General features: G+C 52.1%; 1 protein-coding gene across 2 annotated transcripts in view; it reads right to left on the minus strand.

Moving 5' to 3' along the window:
- Nucleotides 1–1034: 1034 nt before the first annotated feature.
- Nucleotides 1035–19383, minus strand: part of RECK (reversion inducing cysteine rich protein with kazal motifs) — an 82193-nt gene continuing 63844 nt past the window's right edge. For both annotated transcript variants that reach the window (XM_038770416.1, XM_038770417.1), the window contains 3 exons: nucleotides 9606–9679; nucleotides 4769–4924; nucleotides 1035–2130 (listed from right to left, as the gene is read on the minus strand). In XM_038770416.1, coding sequence (XP_038626344.1) covers nucleotides 1930–2130; nucleotides 4769–4924; nucleotides 9606–9679 — 431 coding nt within the window. In that variant the 3' untranslated portion in view covers nucleotides 1035–1929. The remainder of the gene's footprint in view (nucleotides 2131–4768; nucleotides 4925–9605; nucleotides 9680–19383) is intronic.

Consider the following 19383-nt stretch of genomic DNA (forward strand, 5'->3'; position numbering starts at 1 on the left):
TAGTCCAGTGCTGTGCACACAGTGAGCGCTCAATAAATACGACTGAATGAATGAAAGGGAGGTGGGGTGTCATGGGAGAAAAGAGTGGATAATTAGAGGGGAGAGAGCCAATTGCCCTGAGATCAATTGTCTGGAGTTTTTGTTTGGGTAAAGAAGGGGGAACCATTGGAGGATTTGGGTACATAGAACAGTGCTTTTGCACGTAGTAAGCGCTTAACAAATACCATTATTATTATTATTTATTATTATTATTATTATTATTATTATGGGACTACAGTATTGCTCCAAGCCTGGTGAAATGGATCTCTTGTCTTGGCCCTTCGTTCCGGAGGACTCCGTAAATTCCCCATACAGGTCCAGATAGCAGCAGGAGGGCAGCAAGCAAAAAGGTAAGCCTTTTTCACTCCTATATTTGTGCTTTTTTCTTTGCCTTCCGTGGCCCTGCACCCTCTTGAGCCAGGAAAAGGGGAGCTTTGGGAGGAAATTCGATCCTCCATCTCCACCTCCAGGTTAACCCAGAAAAGAGTTAGCTTGGGACTCCCGCTCTTCAAGACACCTGCAGTACTAATGGAAAAACAACTCCAACACACAACCCATCTTCAGCTTCTTTTTTTAATGTCATTTAAATACTTACTAAGTGTCAAGCACTGTTCTAAGCGCTGGGGTAGCTAGGAATTAATCAGGCTCACGGGCTAAGTAAGAGGGAGAACAGACGTTGCATCCCCATTTTACGTTCAGGGGAACTGAGGCACAGAGAAGTTCAGTGACCTGCTCAAGGTCCCACAATAGGCAAGTGGTGGAGGCAGGATTAGAACTCAGATCCTTTAGACTCCCAAGCCTGTGCCCTTCCCGCGAGGCCATGCTGCTTTCTTGCACCCCAAATCCCACAGTTCTGTGGCCATTTCTTCCCTCCTCTGCGTTGTACTCTCCCGGGTGCTTCGCACAGCGCTCTGCACAGGTGCTCGATAAGTACCGTCAATTGACTGGACCCGTAAGAAAATAGAAATAATTTTTATTAAAATAGAGTTTTCCATACGTTGCATTCAAGACTTTTTTTTTTTTTGTACAGAAGAGCAGTTGCTACAATCACGCTGCCACCTCCACGTCGAAGTGCCTACTTTCAAAATCAAGCATTTTTGGCAAAAAAAAAAAAATGGTGTCCCCTCTTATACTTCAAAAGGCGGCTACGATAATACTGAAACAAAATACTTCATGTAGTCTAGGTTCAGGTGCATAAATACAAATAGTATTAAATCACAGGAAACGTTATAGCTTAAAAGCCGTAGAAAAGCTTAACCCATTAAACTCATTAAAGTGTAAATTCATTAAGGCAGCATGCAGGTAGAATACATAGAATGACATTTATAAATATAGGGGGGAATTCCTTATAATCTTACGTACGACACTGGCCTCTTTGCACTGCGGATGCATCTGCGGGGGAGGCTCGATTAACACATGATTGTCACTTCATAAACATGGCTATCTCGGTAATAAAATAGAGGGATCGGGTGTTATTTACACGTCGGTTTTTGGCCATCCTTTAACTAGCAGCAATTCGTCGTAAGCCAGACTCTTCTGAAGAACCGTAGCTGACCGTTCCTGCACGGGTGAGGAAACGCTCGGACGACCCCGGGCCCGTCGCGTAGCGGTCCAGGAGCGCGGGATTCCCGTTTGTGACTTCCTTTTCCTGCCCGTCGAGGGGACGTGGTGGAGGGAGAAGCCCACGCTGAACGCTCTCACTGCCTGGCAGACGGGGAGGGGACGGCCCAACCGTCTCCGAGCTTTTCGGGGGGGTGGGAAGGAAACGCTTAGGGCTGGGAATCGAACGCCGCTCCGAACCCGAAGGAAATACTGCGTGGCGGAGGTGCCCCAGTGCTCGGATTCGGTGGCGGCGGCGAGGGAGGGGAGAGGCGGGGGTCCCCGGGGGGGCTAGGGGCGGAGGGACAGCAGGGCCAGGGCCAGGGCCAGGCCGCGGAGGGGGCGGCCCAACGGGCCGGACGAGGGCAGGCTCTTGGACACCTGCACCTGCGAGATGGTGAGCGCCGACAGCGGGACGTGGGACGCCAGCGTGGGGCTGTCCGAGTTGATCAGCGACTCGATCTTCTCGGCCTCCTTGTTACAGGCCTCGATCTGTCGGGGTGCGGTAAGAATGGCGCTGGTTAAGTGCTTACTGCGTGCTGGGCAATGTTCTAGGCGTTGGGTAGGCGCACGCTGATCAGGTTTGACAACTGAGCTCACCTCCCAGACTGAGCCCCCTCCTTCCTCTCCCCCTCCTCGCCTTACCTCCTTCCCTTCCCCACAGCACCTGTATATATGTTTGCACGGATTTATTTTACTTGCACAGGTCTTATCTACTACTCTTGCGTCTGCCCCAGCGGAACTGAATCATTGTTCTGAGCCCCTTCCCTTCCCCACAGCACCTATATATATAGATATATAGATATATATATATCTATATATATAGGTGCTATATTCTATGCAAGTAAAATAAATACATGCAAACATATATAGAGATATATACAGATCTATATATATCTATATATATGTTTGTACGTATTTATTTTACTTGCACATGTCTTATCTACTATTCTTGCGTCTGCCCCAGCAGAACTGAATCATTGTTCTGAGCCCCTTCCCTTCCCCACAGCACCTGTATATATGTTTGCACGGATTTATTTTACTTGCACATGTCTTATCTGCTATTCTTACGTCTGCCCCAGCGGAACTGAATCATTGTTCTGAGCCCCTTCCCTTCCCCACAGCACCTGTACATATGTCTATATGTTTGCACGTATTTATTTTACTTGCACATGTCTTATCTACTATTCTTGCATCTGCCCCAGCAGAACTGAATCATTGTTCTGAGCCCCTTCCCTTCCCCACAGCACCTGTACATATGTTTGCACGGATTTATTTTACTTGCACAGGTCTTATCTACAATTCTTGCATCTGCCCCAGCGGAACTGAATCATTGTTCTGAGCCCCTTCCCTTCCCCACAGCACCTGTATATATATATATATATATATTTGCACGTATTTATTTTACTTGCACATGTCTTATCTACTATTCTTGCGTCTGCCCCAGCGGAACTGAATCATTGTTCTGAGCCCCTTCCCTTCCCCACAGCACCTGTATATATGTCTGCACGGATTTATTTTACTTGCACAGGTCTTATCTACTATTCTTGCGTCTGCCCCAGCGGAACTGAATCATTGTTCTGAGCCCCTTCCCTTCCCCACAGCACCTGTATATATGTATATATGTTTGTACATATTTATTACATCTATTTATTTATTTTACTTGTACATATCTATTCTATTTATTTTATTTTGTAAGTATGTTTGGTCTTGTCTCCCCCTTTTAGACTGTGAGCCCGCTGTTGGGTAGGGACTGTCTCTATACGTTGCCAAGCGCTTAGTACAGTGCTCTGCACCCAGTGAGCGCTCAATAAATACGATTGATGATGATCTATTCTATTTATTTTATTTTGTTAATCTGTTTTGTTGTCTGTCTCCCCCTTCTAGACTGTGAGCCCACTGTTGGGTAGGGACCGTCGCTATGTGTTGCCAACTTGTACTTCCCAAGCGCTCAGTACAGTGCTCTGCACACAGTAAGCGCTCAGTGATTGATTGATTGATTGATCGTCCCTGTCCCACGTGGTGCTCACAGTCTCAATCCCCACTTTACAGGAGAGCACTGAGGCCCGGAGAAGTGAAGCGACTTGCCCAAGGACACCCAGCAGACAGATCAGACAGACGGGAATCGCGGTCTGGAAGCGCTTACTGTGGGACACGCACTGTTGGAAGCGCTGGAGCGGATTCCCCGTGGGCTATAGGCGGGAGCATCCCCATTTTATCGATGAGGTGAGTGAGGCACAGAGATGTCAAGTGACTTGCCCCGGGCCACACAGAACCCATGCTCTTTCCCCTTAGGCCACGCTGATTCTCAAGACAACCAATGCTATCTCAACACAGTAACTCACTTGGTTTTTTTCATGGTATTTGTTAAGCACTTATAATGGGCCGGGCACTGTGCCACGCTGTCCTTAATAATAATAATAACGGCATTTGTTAAGCGCTTATTATGCGCAAGGCACTGTTCTAAGCGCTGGCGAGATACAAGGTGATCAGGTTGTCCCACGCGGGGCTCCCAGCCTTAATCCCCATTTTCCAGATGCGGTAACTGAGGCTCAGAGAAGTGAAGTGACTTGCCCAGGGTCACACAGCAGACATGTGGCGGGGCCGGGAGGAGAACCCGTGACCTCTGACCCCCCAATACCGGGGTCTTTCCACTGAGCCACACTGCTTCTCTACTTAATAACAATAATAATGGTATTTAAGTGCTTACTACGTGCCGGGCAATGTTCTAAGCGTTGGACAGATGCACGCTAACCAGGTTTGACATCGTCCCTGTCCCGCGTGGTGCTCACAGTCTTAATCCCCACTTTGCAGAGGAGAAGACTGAGGTCCAGAGAAGTAAAGAAGCAGCGTGGCTCGGTGGAAAGAGCACGCCCATCGCATCGCTGATAACCGGCCTCTCACAGCTGGACCACCCCCCCAAGACCGTAAGCTTGCCGTGGCCGGGGAACGTGCCTGTGGTATTGTTGTACTGAATTCTCCCAAGCGCTCAGTACAGTCCAGCGCTTAGAACAGTGCTTTGCACACAGTAAGCGCTTTACAAAGGCCGTTTAATATAATAATATACGGTGCTCCGCGCACAGCGGGCCCGGCGGCTCCGTCAAGGAGGACCCCCCTCCCTCCGCCCCACCTGCAGCGCCTTCGGGGACTGGTCCACGGGGATGACGAGGATCACGATCTCCGACTCGATGCTGAGGTACCCAAACACGTCGCACTGAGGCACGGAGACGTGCAGGCGGACCTTCTGGAGGATCTCCAGCACCGTGATGGGCTTCTTGTTGGTTACCTGGGAAGGGGGGGGACACGGAGGGGACGTTAAGATGTGTCGTTCTCTCCCCCCGCCCGCCCGGCGCTGGGGGGTTCGCGGGCCTTTCCGGCTCCTGGCCGACTTGGTTTTTAACAAGCCGAGAAGCGTCGCGCCGTCGGCGTTCGGGGCCTCTAGGAACACAAGAATGGTCCGTTGGACGGCTGTGGCACTGTGGCTTAGTTGGTTGAAGTGCCTGCCTAATAAACAGGAGGTCATGTGTTCAAATCCCGGCGGGGCCTTTCATTTTAAGCGCTTAGTACAGTGCTCTGCACTTAGCGCTCAATCAATCAATCAATCGTATTTGTTGAGCGCTTACTATGTGCAGAGCACTGTACTGAGCGCTTGGGAAGTACAAATTGGCATCACATAGAGACAGTCCCTACCCAACAGTGGGCTCACAGTCTAAAAGGGGGAGACAGAGAACAGAACCAAACATACCAACAAAATAAAATAAGTAGGATAGAAATGTACAAGTAAAATAAATAAATGAATAAATAAATAGAGTAATAAATATGTACAACCATATATACATATATACAGGTGCTGTGGGGAAGGGAAGGAGGTAAGACGGGGGGATGGAGAGGGGGACGAGGGGGAGAGGAAAGAAGGGGCTCAGTGTGGGAAGGCCTCCTGGAGGAGGTGAGCTCTCAGCAGGGCCTTGAAGGGAGGAAGAGAGCTAGCTTGGCGGATGGGCAGAGGGATTGGGGGCATTCCAGGCCCGGGGTAATCAATTGATTCCTGGGGGTCAGTCGAGGGAAAAACGGGGCCCCACGACTGGTGGGTGAAAGACAAGATGGCAAAAGGTGCTGATTTGACCTGGGGATTCCTTCTCTCAGTCTCTCTCCAAGAAGGATTGAAGCCTGGCATTCAGCTGTTTGGATATCTATTCTATTTATCTTATTTTGTTAGTATGTTTGGTTCTGTTCTCCGTCTCCCCCTTTCAGACTGGGAGCCCACTGGTGGGTAGGGACTGTCTCTAGATGTTGCCAATTTGTACTTCCCAAGCGCTTAGGACAGTGCTCTGCACACAGTAAGCGCTCAGTAAATGCGATTGATGATGACGATGGAAGGACTGGAAGCAGGAAAAACAGGAAACGGTAATAGAGGAAGCCTCAGTTCACAGAACCGAGTGGTGCATTTTGGGGAAACAGAAACTCTTCTAGACTGTGAGCTACAATGTGTCTACTGACTCTACTGTATTGTCCTTTCCCGATTTTTTTTTTTTAATGGCATTTATTAAGCGCTTACTATGTGCAAAGCACTGTTCTAAGCACTGGGGAGGTTACAGGGTGATCAGGTTGTCCCACGGTGGGGGGCTCACACTTAACCCCCATTTTACAGGTGAGGTCATTGAGGCCCAGAGAAGTGAAGTGACTTGCCCAAAGTCACACAGCTGTCAATTGACAGAGCTGGGATTTGAACCCATGACCTCTGACTCCAAAGCCCGGGCTCTTTCCCACTGAGCCACGCTGCTTCTTACCGATTCCCCACAGCACCTGTATGTATGTTTGCACGGATTTATTACTCTATTTATTTTACTTGCACATGTCTTATCTACTATTCTTGCGTCTGCCCCAGCGGAATTGAATCATTGTTCTGAGCCCCTTCCCTTCCCCACAGCACCTGTATATATGTTTGTACATATTTATTACATTTATTTATTTTACCTGTACGTATCTATTCTATTTATTTTATTTTGTTAGTACGTTTGGTCTTGTCTCCCCCTTTTAGACTGTGAGCCCACTGTTGGGTAGGGACTGTCTCTATACGTTGCCAGTTTGTACTTCCCAAGCGCTTAGTCCAGTGCTCTGCACACAGTAAGCGCTCAATAAATACGATTGATGATGATGATGATGATTAAGTACAAGTGCTCTGCACACAGTCAGGGTTCAAACTGCTCACTGATTTTTGTCCTGGGTTTGCAGGCGTTGGTTTGGCGGTTCTCACGGATGCTTCACGGAGGAAGGTATCAAACCTCTCCCGTTGCCACCCGTATCCTCACAACTCCAACAGCAGGGTTGGGGAAACCCGTCGGTGAGGTAATAATGCTGATGATGGTATTGGTTAAGCACTTACGATGCGCAAAGCACTGTTCTCAGCGCCGCGGGGATACAAGGTGATCAGGTTGTCCCACGTGGGGCTCCCAGTCTTCATCCCCATTTTACAGATGAGGTGATGGAGGCCCAGAGAAGTGGACTTGCCCAAAGTCACACAGCCGACAAGTGGCGGAGGCGGGATTAGAACCCATGACCTCTGACTCCCCAAGCCCGGGCTCTTTCCACTGAGCCACGCTGCTTCTCTAAGAGAAGAAGCTTAGAGAACAGCGCTTAGAACAGTGCTTTGCACGTAGTAAGCGCTTAACAAATGCCATTATTATTATCATTATTATTATTATTATTAAGAAGCTCTCTAAGAGAGCCGCTTCACGCTGCTCTCCCCAGCATCCCTCCCTGAATCAACGCCGAGATCCACAGGGGCCGACAGGTGGGGAAGGAGTGGAGCCCTCCTCAGCGCTTAGTACAGTGCTCTGCACACAGTAAGCGCTCAATAAATACGATTGATGATGATGGTGATGATCTCTCTGCCTGGATTCGCCCCACGGCACTTCTATATTCATCTGTAAATTATGTAATTTGCAACCTTCTAGACTGTGAGCCCGCTGTTGGGTAGGGACCGTCTCTCTATGTTGCCAACTTGTACTTCCCAAGCGCTTAGTACAGTGCTCTGCACACAGTGAGTGCTCAATAAATACAATTGAATGAATGAACCTGAGCGGTTTAGAGAACGGCCTGAGCAACGGGGAATTTCTCCCGGCTTCTTCGGCCGTCATCCTTGGTTGACCACTGTCAAGGAATGCCAAACGGCCTTCTGGGCAATTGCCAAGGAATTCCTTGGGTATCTCGGGACACTTTCAGGGGCAGGTCCAACACATAGCTACCCTGGTTTTTCCTGGGATGCTACATAACTTGAGTCTTCTCTGCGGGCGTATTCCCAAGCCCCAGGTCTGCCTGACTGACGTTTTGGAAGTAGTTAATCTAATCTGTTAATAGTAATCTGTTAATAGTAGTTAATCTAATCTAATCCCCTCCCCACAGCACCTGTATATATGTTTGTACGTATTTATTACTCTATTTTATTTGTACATATTTATTCTATTTATTTTATTTTGTTAATATGTTTTGTTCTCCGTCTCCCCCTTCTAGACTGTGAGCCCGCTGTTGGGTAGGGACCATCTCCAGATGTTGCCAACTTGTACTTCCCAAGCGCTTAGTACAGTGCTCTGCACACAGTAAGCGCTCAGTAAATATTGAATGAATGAATAATAATAATGGCATTTGTTAAGCGCTTACTATGTGTGAAACACTGTTCTAAGCGCTGGGGTGGGGGGTTGTCCCCTGTGGGGCTCACAGTCTTCATCCCCCATTTTCCAGCTGAGGTCACTGAGGCACAGAGAAGTGAAGCTGACAAGAGGCGGAGCTGGGATTCGAACCCGTGACCTCTGGCTCCCAAGCCCGGGCTCTTCCACTGAGCCACACTGCTTCTCTGTATGAATGAATGAATGAATCTGTTTTTTTACTAATGTCTGTCTCCCTCTCCAGCCTGTCAGCTCTTTGTGGACAAGGAACGTGCCTCCCCACTCTGCTGCTTTGTACTCTTCCCAAGCGTTCCGTACAGCGCCGTGCACGCAGTAAGTGCTCAATAATTACCATTGATAATGATGTGGTTTAAAAATCTCCAGTGGCTACCAATCAATCTGCGCATCAGGCAGAAACTCCTCACCCTGGGCTTCAAGGCCGTCCATCCCCTCGCCCCCTCCTACCTCACCTCCCTTCTCTCCTTCTCCAGCCCAGCCCGCACCCTCCGCTCCTCCACTGCTCATCTCCTCCCCGTACCTCGCTCTCGCCTGTCCCGCCGTCGACCCCCGGCCCACGTCATGCCCCGGGCCTGGAATGCCCTCCCTCTGCCCATCCGCCAAGCTCGCTCTCTTCCTCCCTTCAACCTCCTCCAAGAGGCCTTCCCAGACTGAGCCCCTACCTTCCTCTCCCCCTCGTCCCCCTCTCCATCCCCCCCCCCCATCTTACCTCCTTCCCTTCCCCACAGCACCTGTATATATGGATATATGTTTGTACATATTTATTACTCTATTTTACTTGTACATATCTATTTTATTTTGTTAGTACGTTTGGTTTTGTTCTCTGTCTCCCCCTTTTAGACTGTGAGCCCACTGTTGGGTAGGGACTGCCTCTATATGTTGCCAATTTGTACTTCCCAAGCGCTTAGTACAGTGCTCTGCACATCGTAAATGCTCAATAAATATGATTGATTGAAGATAACAGCAAATGAAGCCCCCGCGCTGACCAGGCCCCCCCGGCTCGGATCCTGCCCAGGCCCACTGAGTCTTCTGCTCCCAGCCACGACACCCACCGCCTCAGCATGTGAGGCTGAAGGGAAAAGCCAATTCCGTCACCTTGGTCCCTCCCCAATTCCCCAGAACCAAACCTTAATGGTAAAAAAAATATCAGGTTTCTAAAAATTCCACCGAAGAAATCTTTTCTGAAATTTCCAGGGAGTGAAGGGTTGTGTTTTTAATAGTTTAGTTTTTATTTATTTTTATTTTATTTTTTTAAAAATAGTTTTTTTAATAGTTTTATAGTTTTACCTTGGCAATGGTGTCCAGCTTTTCTCTGTCGAATAGCACTCTTAGCATCCCTGCACAGAGAGGGCAGCAAGCACCTAACGGAAGAAGAAAACATCAAAAAGAGAGCCCGGGCCCGGGAGTTAGAAGGACCTGCGTTCTCTTCCCGGCTTCCCCACTTTTCTGCTCTGTGACCTTGGGCGCGTCCACTTCACTGAGCCTCAGTTACCTCATCTGTACAATGGGGATTAAGACTGAGTCCCCTGAGAGACACGGACTGTATCCATCCTGATTAGCTGTTATCTCCCCCATCACTTAGTACAGTGCCTGGCACACAGTAAGCGTTTAATAAATACCATAAAAAGAAAAGCCAACCACCCTTAGGTGAGCACTGGTGTTTGTGACCAATGATTTATTTATTTTACTTGTACATATCTATTCTATTTTATTTTGTTAGTATGTTTGGTTTTGTTCTCTGTCTCCCCCTTATAGACTGTGAGCCCACTGTTGGGTAGGGACTGTCTCTATATGTTGCCAATTTGTACTTCCCAAGCGCTTAGTACAGTGCTCTGCACACAGTAAGCGCTCAATAAATACGATTGATGATGATGATGACGACTACGTTTCTCAGGTAACCTTGCCAATTAAGCGCTTAGTACAGGGCTCTGCACACAGTAAGCGCTCAATAAATACGATTGAATGAATTAGCCATATCGCTCACCCAATCAATGGGATTTAATAATTGTGGTATTTAAGCACTTGTGTGCACAGCACTGTACTAAGCACTTGGAGAGTACCAAGGTGGTGGTGGTCACAGTCCCTGCCCACCAGGAGTTTACAGTCTAGAGGGGGAAACTGTACATTTACATTAAAATCAATTATGGATATGTACACAAGTCAATCAACCAATCAATTGTATTTATTGAGCGCTTACTGTGTGCAGAGCACTGTACTAAGCGCTTGGGAAGTGCTATGGAATATATGGTGGGGTGAATATCAAGTGCCATATGAGTTCTGAATACAAGTTCGATCACCTGGCTTATTTTGGTTTTGGGGAGGTTATTAGCTCTCCTTTCAGCATTTTTCCAAAAAAGGTTCATAATTATGAAGGTGCATTTTTCTACAACTATCTTTTTTTTTGGGGGGTGGGCCCTCCCTTCCCAGCCCTAAGTTCCATTTCATTCGTATTTATTGAGCGCTATGTGCAGAGCACTGTACTAAGCGCTTAGGTATTTAATCAAGTTGTGATCACTGTTGTACACTGGGGCTTACCCACAGTGATTCCTGCGCCAAATTAAATCCAGTCCATGATATTTCCCTTGGGTTCTAGAATTCATTCCCAAAAAAACAACCCGTTTAGCTTATCCAAAAACCTTTGCTTTCATTTTGCCAGCTCACCTGAGGGGATGGGGAATTGAAGTCTCCGCTGATCAGCAGATCTTGTTTTAGAGCATTTTGAGTGTCCTTTATTCCCTACTCACCTTACTCAACCAGATGAGGCTGACTGGAGGATGGCTAATGAGGGTATTATTTCAGCAATCCCCCAAGCAGAGCACTGTGCATCAATTAATAAATACATTCTCTTACTACCTAATGTTTGTTGTACCGTTTTACAGGCTTGGCCACAACTTATTACTTTGTGGATTCCAGCAAACATCACTGTGCCTGTACCCTCCTCCTGGGCAGGGATTGGGTCTATCAACTCTATTGTACTTTACTTTCCCAGGCGCTCAGTACGGTGCCCTGCCCAGAGTAAACACCCAATAAATCCCATTGATTTGACCTATGATTTGTTTTGTTCTGTTGTCTGTCTCCCCCTTCTAGACTGTGAGCCCGCTGTTGGGTAGGGACTGTCTCTCTCTGTTGCCGAACTGTACTTTCCAAGCTCTTAGTCCAGTGCTGTGCACACAGTAAGCGCTCAATAAATATGATAGAATGAATCCACCCTAGCCTCCTTGACAGCTCCAGTTCCACTTCCCGCCTTTGGTAGGACGGTGCTTCATCACAGGAAAGCTGGCCATTGTCAACCCTCTCTGCTGATGAGGTATGTAACCCTACCCTTCCCTGCTCTCCAGCCAATCTCTCCCCCCGGACACCAACACCTACCCCTCTTTGGACTTCATCTAAATGTGCTCCCCTGTTTACTGGATCCCTTATGCTCTCTCCCAACTTTTTCTCCTCTCCATTCCTTCTATTCCTCTCGCTCCCTCCCCTCCTTCTCCCCTTCCTCTCTTCTGCTCCTTCCCTTCCTCTCACTCCCTCCTCCTTCCTCTCCTCTCCTCCTTCTCGCTCCCTCCTCTCCTACCATCTCCCTTTCCTCTTGCTCCCTCCTCTCCCTTCTCTCGCTCCCTCCTCCTTCCCTTCCTCTTGATCCTTCCTCTCCTCTCCTTCTCCCCTCTCCTTCTTCCCTTCCTCTCCTCTCCTTCTCACCTTCCTCTCACTCCCTCCTCTCCTCTCCTTCTCCCCTTCCTCTCATTGCCTGCTGTCTTCTTCTCCCCTTCCTCGCTCCCTTCGCTCTTCTCCTTCTCCCCTTCCTCTCGCTCCCTTCGCTCTTCTCCTTCTCCCCTTCCTCTCGCTCCCTTCGCTCTTCTCCTTCTCCCCTTCCTCTCGCTCCCTTCGCTCTTCTCCTTCTCCCCTTCCTCTCGCACCCTTCGCTCTTCTCCTTCTCCCCTTCCTCTCGCTCCCTTCGCTCTTCTCCTCCCCTTCCTCTCGCTCCCTTCGCTCTTCTCCTCCCCTTCCTCTCGCTCCCGTTGCTCTTCTCCTCCCCTTTCTCTTGCTCCCTTTTCTCCTCCATCCTCTTGCTCTTGCTCCCTTTTCTCTTTTTCCGTTCGTCTCGCTCCCTTCTCTGCTTTTCTTCTCCCCTTCCTCTTGCTCCCTCCACTCCTCCTTCCTCTCATCTCCTTTGCCCCTTCCTCTTGCTCATTCACCTCTCCTTCTCCCCTTCTTCTCGCTCACTCATCTCCTTTCCTTCTCCCCCTCGCTCAATCCTCTCCTCTCCTCCCCTTCTTCGCATTGCCTCCTCTCTTCTCCTTCTCCCCTTCCTCTCCTTCTCCCCTTCCTCTCACTCCGTCCTCTCCTCTGCTACTCCCCTTCCTCTCACTCCCTTCGCTCCTCTCCATCTCCTCTTCCTCTCGCTCCCTTCTCTCCTTTCCTTCTCCCCTTCCACTCGCTCCTTCCTCTCTTCTCTCCTTCCTCTCACTCCTCTCCTCTCCTTCTCCCCTTCCCTCCTCTCTTCTCCTTCTCCCCTTCCTCTCCTCTCCTTCTCCCCTTCCTCTCGCTCCCTCCTCTCCTCTGCTTCTTCCCTTCCTCTCGCTCCCTGCTCTCCTCTGCTCTCCCCATCCTCTCGCTCCCTTCTCTCCTTCTCCCCATCCTCTCGCTCCCTTCTCTCCTTCTCCCCATCCTCTCGCTCCCTTCTCTCCTTCTCCCCATCCTCTCGCTCCCTTCTTTCCTTCTCCCCTTCCTCTCGCTCCCTCCTCTCCTCTGCTTCTCCCCTTCCTCTTGCTCCCTCCTCTCCTCTCCTTCTCCCCTTCCTCTCACTCCATCATCTCCCCTTTCTCTTGCTCCCTTATCTCCTCATCCTCTTGCTCCCTTTTCTCCTTTCTCCCCTTCCTCTTGCTCCCTCCACTCCTCCTCCTCCCCTTCCACTCGCTCCTTCCTCTCTTCTCCTCTCCTTCTCCCCTTCCTCTCGCTCCCTTCTCTCCTCTCCTTCTCCCCTTCCTCTCGCTCCCTTCTCTCCTCTCCTTCTCTCCTTCCTTCCTTCCCTTCTCCCCATTCTCTCGCTCCCTCCTCTCCTCTGCTTCTCCCCATTTTCTCGCTCCTTCCTCTCCTCTGCTTCTTCCCTTCCTCTCGCTCCTTCCTCTTTTGCTTCTTCCCTTCCTCTCGCTCCCTCCTCTCCTCTGCTTCTTCCCTTCCTCTCACTCCCTCCTCTCCTCTGCTTCTCCCCTTCCTCTCACTCCCTCCTCTCCTCTGCTTCTCCCCTTCCTCTCGCTCCCTCCTCTTTTGCTTCTTCCCTTCCTCTCGCTCCCTCCTCTCCTCTGCTTCTCCCCTTCCTCTCGCTCCCTCCTCTCCTCTGCTTCTCCCCTTACTCTCGCTCCCTCCTCTCCTCTGTTTCTTCCCTTCCTCTCGCTCCCTCCTCTCCTCTGTTTCTTCCCTTCCTCTCATTCCCTTCGCTCCTCTGCTTCTCCCCTTCCTCTCACTCCCTTCACTCCTCTCGCTCCCTTCTCTCCTTTCCTTCTCCCCTTCCTCTCGCTCCCTCCTCTCCTTCTCCCCTTCCTCTCACTCCCTTCTCCCCTTCCTCTTGCTCCCTCCTCCTCCCCTCTCCTTCTCCCCATCCTCTTGCTCCCTTTTCTCCTCTCCTCCCCTTCCTCTCACAACCTCCTCTTCTCTCTTCTCCTTCTCTACTTCCTCTTTCTCCCTCCACTGCTCTCCTTCACCCCTTCCACTCGCTCCTTCCTCTCTTCTCCTCTCCTTCTTCCTTTCCTCTCACTCTCTGGTAGCCAGCCTCTCCTTCTCCCCTTCCTCTCACTCACTCCTCTCCTTCCTCGCTCTCCCTCCTCTCTTCTCCTTCTCCCCATCCTCTCACTACCGCCTCTCCTCTGCTTCTCCCCTTCCTCACTCCCTCCTCTCCTCTGCTTCTCCCCTTCCTCTCGCTCCCTCTTCCTCTGCTTCTCCCCTTCCTCTTGCTCCCTCTACCTCTCCTTTTCCCCTTCCTCTCGCGCTCCCTCCTCTCCTTCTCCCCTTCTCACTTCCTCTTCTCTGCTTCTCCCCTTCTGCTCACTCCTTCCACTCTTCTCCTCTGGTTCTCTCCTCTCCTCCTTCTCCCCTTCCTCTCGCTTCCTCCTCTCTTCTGCTTCTCCCCTTCCTCTCGCTCCCTCATCTCCTTTCCTTCTCCCCTTCCTCTTGCTCCCTCCTCTCCTCTGCTTCTCCCTTTCCACTCGCTCCCCCCTCTTCCTCTCACTCCCTCTTATCCTCTGCTTCTCCCTTTCCTCTCACTCCCTCTTATCCTCTGCTTCTCCCTTTCCTCTCGCTCCCTTCTCTTCCTCCTCTGCTTCTCCCCTTCCTCTCGCTCCCTCCTCACTGCTTCTCCCCTTCCTCTTGCTCCCTCCTCTCCTCTGCTTCTCCCTTTCCTCTCGCTCCCTCCTCTCCTCCACTTCTCCCCTTCCTCTCGCTCCCTCCTCTCCTCCGCTTCTTCCCTTCCTCTCCTCTGCTTCTCCCTTTCCTCTTGCTCCCTCCTCTCCTTTCCTTCTCCCCTTCCTCTCGCTCCCTTCTCTCCCTCCTCTCCTCTGCTTCTCCCCTTCCTCTTGCTCCCTCCTCTCCTCCGCTTCTCCCCTTCCTCTTGCTCCCTCCTCTCCTCCACTTCTCCCCTTCCTCTTGCTCCCTCCTCTCCTCCACTTCTCCCCTTCCTCTCCTCTGCTTCTCCCTTTCCTCTTGCTCCCTCCTCTCCTTTCCTTCTCCCCTTCCTCTCACTCCCTCTTCTCTGCTTCTCCCCTTCCTCTTGCTTCCTCTCTTCCACTTCTCCCCTTTCTCTTGCTCCCTCTCCTCCGCTTCTCCCCTTCCTCTCGCTCCCTCCTCTCCTTCTCCCCTTCCTCTCGCTCCCTCCTCTCCTCCACTTCTCCCCTTCCTCTTGCTCCCTCCTCTCCTCCACTTCTCCCCTTCCTCTCCTCTGCTTCTCCCTTTCCTCTTGCTCCCTCCTCTCCTTTCCTTCTCCCCTTCCTCTCGCTCCCTCTTCTCTGCTTCTCCCCTTCCTCTTGCTTCCTCTCTTCCACTTCTCCCCTTCCTCTTGCTCCTTCTCCTCTGCTTCTCCCCTTCCTCTTGCTCCCTCCTCTCCTCTCCTTCTCCATTGTCTCGTTCCCTCCTCTCCTCCGCTTCTCCCCTTCCTCTCCTCTGCTTCTCCCTTTCCTCTTGCTCCCTCCTCTCCTTCTCCCCTTCCTCTCGCTCCCTTCTCTCCCTCCTCTCCTCTGCTTCTCCCGTTCCTCTCGCTCCCTTCGCTCCTCTCCTTCTCCCCTTCCTCTTGCTCCTTCTCCTGCTTCTCCCCTTCCTCTTGCTCCCTTCGCTCCTCTCCTTCTCCCCTTCCTCTCGCTTCCTCTCCTCCGCTTCTCCCCTTCCTCTCTCCCTCCTCTCCTTCTCCCCTTCCTCTCACTCCCTCTTCTCTGCTTCTCCCCTTCCTCTTGCTTCCTCTCTTCCACTTCTCCCCTTTCTCTTGCTCCCTCTCCTCCGCTTCTCCCCTTCCTCTCGCTCCCTCCTCTCCTTCTCCCCTTCCTCTCGCTCCCTCCTCTCCTCTGCTTCTCCCCTTCCTCTCCTCTGTTTCTCCCTTTCCTCTCACTCCCTCCTCTCCTTTCCTTCTCCCCTTTCCTCTCGCTCCCTCCTCTCCTTTCCTTCTCCCCTTCCTCTCGCTCCCTTCTCTCCCTCCTCTCCTCTGCTTTTCCCCTTCCTCTCACTCCCTCCGCTTCTCCCCTTCCTCTCTCTCCCTCCTCTCCTTCTCCCCTTCCTCTCGCTCCCTCTTCTCTGCTTCTCCCCTTCCTCTCGCTCCCTCCTCTCCTTTCCTTCTCCCCTTCCTCTTGCTCCCTTCTCTCCCTCCTCTCCTCTGCTTCTCCCCTTCCTCTCGCTCCCGTCACTCCTCTCCTCCCCTTCCTCTTGCTCCTTCTCTTCTGCTTCTCCCTTTCCTCTCACTCACTCCTCTCTCCTTCCTCGTGCTCCCTCCTCTCCTCTCCTTCTCTCTTTCTCCCCTTCTTCTTGCTCCCTCCTCTCCTCGCTCCCTCTTCTCCTCCGCTTCTCCCCTTTTTCTCACTCCCTTCGCTCCTCTCCTTCTCCCCTTCCTCCCTCCTCTCCTCTGCTTCTCCCCTTCCTCTCGCTCCCTCCTCTCCTCCTCCCCTTCCTCACGCTCCCTCCTCTCTTCTCCTTCTTCCCTTCCTCTTCTCTTCCGCTTCTCCCCTTCTCCCCTTCACGTTCCCTCCTCTCCTCTACTTCTCCCCTTCCTTTTGCTCCCTCCACTCCTTCCTCTCTCTCCACCTCTCCTTCTCCCCTTCCTCTCGCTCCCTTCTCCCCTCTCCTCCCCTTCCTCTCGCTCCATCCTCTCCTCCCCTTCCTCTCCCTCCATCGTCTCTTCTGCTTCTCCCCTTTCTCTCGCTCCCTTCTCTCCTCTCCCTCCCTCCTCTCCTCTGCTTCTCCCCATTCTCTCGCTCCCTCCTCTCCTTCTCCCTTTCCTCTTGCTCCCTCCTCTCCTTCTCCCCATTCTCATTCCCTCCTCTCCTCTCCTTCTCCCTTTCTTCTCGCTCCCTCCTCCCTCCGCTTCTCCCCTTCCTCTCGCTCCCTCCTCTCCTCCGCTTCTCCCCTGGTTCTCTCCTCTCCTCCTTCTCCCCTTCCTCTCGCTTCCTCCTCTCTTCTGCTTCTCCCCTTCCTCTCGCTCCCTCATCTCCTTTCCTTCTCCCCTTCCTCTTGCTCCCTCCTCTCCTCTGCTTCTCCCTTTCCACTCGCTCCCCCCTCTTCCTCTCACTCCCTCTTATCCTCTGCTTCTCCCTTTCCTCTCACTCCCTCTTATCCTCTGCTTCTCCCTTTCCTCTCGCTCCCTTCTCTTCCTCCTCTGCTTCTCCCCTTCCTCTCGCTCCCTCCTCACTGCTTCTCCCCTTCCTCTTGCTCCCTCCTCTCCTCTGCTTCTCCCTTTCCTCTCGCTCCCTCCTCTCCTCCACTTCTCCCCTTCCTCTCGCTCCCTCCTCTCCTCCGCTTCTTCCCTTCCTCTCCTCTGCTTCTCCCTTTCCTCTTGCTCCCTCCTCTCCTTTCCTTCTCCCCTTCCTCTCGCTCCCTTCTCTCCCTCCTCTCCTCTGCTTCTCCCCTTCCTCTTGCTCCCTCCTCTCCTCCGCTTCTCCCCTTCCTCTTGCTCCCTCCTCTCCTCCACTTCTCCCCTTCCTCTTGCTCCCTCCTCTCCTCCACTTCTCCCCTTCCTCTCCTCTGCTTCTCCCTTTCCTCTTGCTCCCTCCTCTCCTTTCCTTCTCCCCTTCCTCTCACTCCCTCTTCTCTGCTTCTCCCCTTCCTCTTGCTTCCTCTCTTCCACTTCTCCCCTTTCTCTTGCTCCCTCTCCTCCGCTTCTCCCCTTCCTCTCGCTCCCTCCTCTCCTTCTCCCCTTCCTCTCGCTCCCTCCTCTCCTCCACTTCTCCCCTTCCTCTTGCTCCCTCCTCTCCTCCACTTCTCCCCTTCCTCTCCTCTGCTTCTCCCTTTCCTCTTGCTCCCTCCTCTCCTTTCCTTCTCCCCTTCCTCTCGCTCCCTCTTCTCTGCTTCTCCCCTTCCTCTTGCTTCCTCTCTTCCACTTCTCCCCTTCCTCTTGCTCCTTCTCCTCTGCTTCTCCCCTTCCTCTTGCTCCCTCCTCTCCTCTCCTTCTCCATTGTCTCGTTCCCTCCTCTCCTCCGCTTCTCCCCTTCCTCTCCTCTGCTTCTCCCTTTCCTCTTGCTCCCTCCTCTCCTTCTCCCCTTCCTCTCGCTCCCTTCTCTCCCTCCTCTCCTCTGCTTCTCCCCTTCCTCTCGCTCCCTTCGCTCCTCTCCTTCTCCCCTTCCTCTTGCTCCTTCTCCTGCTTCTCCCCTTCCTCTTGCTCCCTTCGCTCCTCTCCTTCTCCCCTTCCTCTCGCTTCCTCTCCTCCGCTTCTCCCCTTCCTCTCTCCCTCCTCTCCTTCTCCCCTTCCTCTCACTCCCTCTTCTCTGCTTCTCCCCTTCCTCTTGCTTCCTCTCTTCCACTTCTCCCCTTTCTCTTGCTCCCTCTCCTCCGCTTCTCCCCTTCCTCTCGCTCCCTCCTCTCCTTCTCCCCTTCCTCTCGCTCCCTCCTCTCCTCTGCTTCTCCCCTTCCTCTCCTCTGTTTCTCCCTTTCCTCTCACTCCCTCCTCTCCTTTCCTTCTCCCCTTTCCTCTCGCTCCCTCCTCTCCTTTCCTTCTCCCCTTCCTCTCGCTCCCTTCTCTCCCTCCTCTCCTCTGCTTTTCCCCCTTCCTCTCACTCCCTCCGCTTCTCCCCTTCCTCTCTCTCCCTCCTCTCCTTCTCCCCTTCCTCTCGCTCCCTCTTCTCTGCTTCTCCCCTTCCTCTCGCTCCCTCCTCTCCTTTCCTTCTCCCCTTCCTCTTGCTCCCTTCTCTCCCTCCTCTCCTCTGCTTCTCCCCTTCCTCTCGCTCCCGTCACTCCTCTCCTCCCCTTCCTCTTGCTCCTTCTCTTCTGCTTCTCCCTTTCCTCTCACTCACTCCTCTCTCCTTCCTCGTGCTCCCTCCTCTCCTCTCCTTCTCTCTTTCTCCCCTTCTTCTTGCTCCCTCCTCTCCTCGCTCCCTCTTCTCCTCCGCTTCTCCCCTTTTTCTCACTCCCTTCGCTCCTCTCCTTCTCCCCTTCCTCCCTCCTCTCCTCTGCTTCTCCCCTTCCTCTCGCTCCCTCCTCTCCTCCTCCCCTTCCTCACGCTCCCTCCTCTCTTCTCCTTCTTCCCTTCCTCTTCTCTTCCGCTTCTCCCCTTCTCCCCTTCACGTTCCCTCCTCTCCTCTACTTCTCCCCTTCCTTTTGCTCCCTCCACTCCTTCCTCTCTCTCCACCTCTCCTTCTCCCCTTCCTCTCGCTCCCTTCTCCCCTCTCCTCCCCTTCCTCTCGCTCCATCCTCTCCTCCCCTTCCTCTCCCTCCATCGTCTCTTCTGCTTCTCCCCTTTCTCTCGCTCCCTTCTCTCCTCTCCCTCCCTCCTCTCCTCTGCTTCTCCCCATTCTCTCGCTCCCTCCTCTCCTTCTCCCTTTCCTCTTGCTCCCTCCTCTCCTTCTCCCCATTCTCATTCCCTCCTCTCCTCTCCTTCTCCCTTTCT

The sequence above is a fragment of the Tachyglossus aculeatus genome, chromosome X3 (assembly GCF_015852505.1).
Source record: "Tachyglossus aculeatus isolate mTacAcu1 chromosome X3, mTacAcu1.pri, whole genome shotgun sequence".
Lineage (NCBI taxonomy): Eukaryota > Metazoa > Chordata > Mammalia > Monotremata > Tachyglossidae > Tachyglossus > Tachyglossus aculeatus.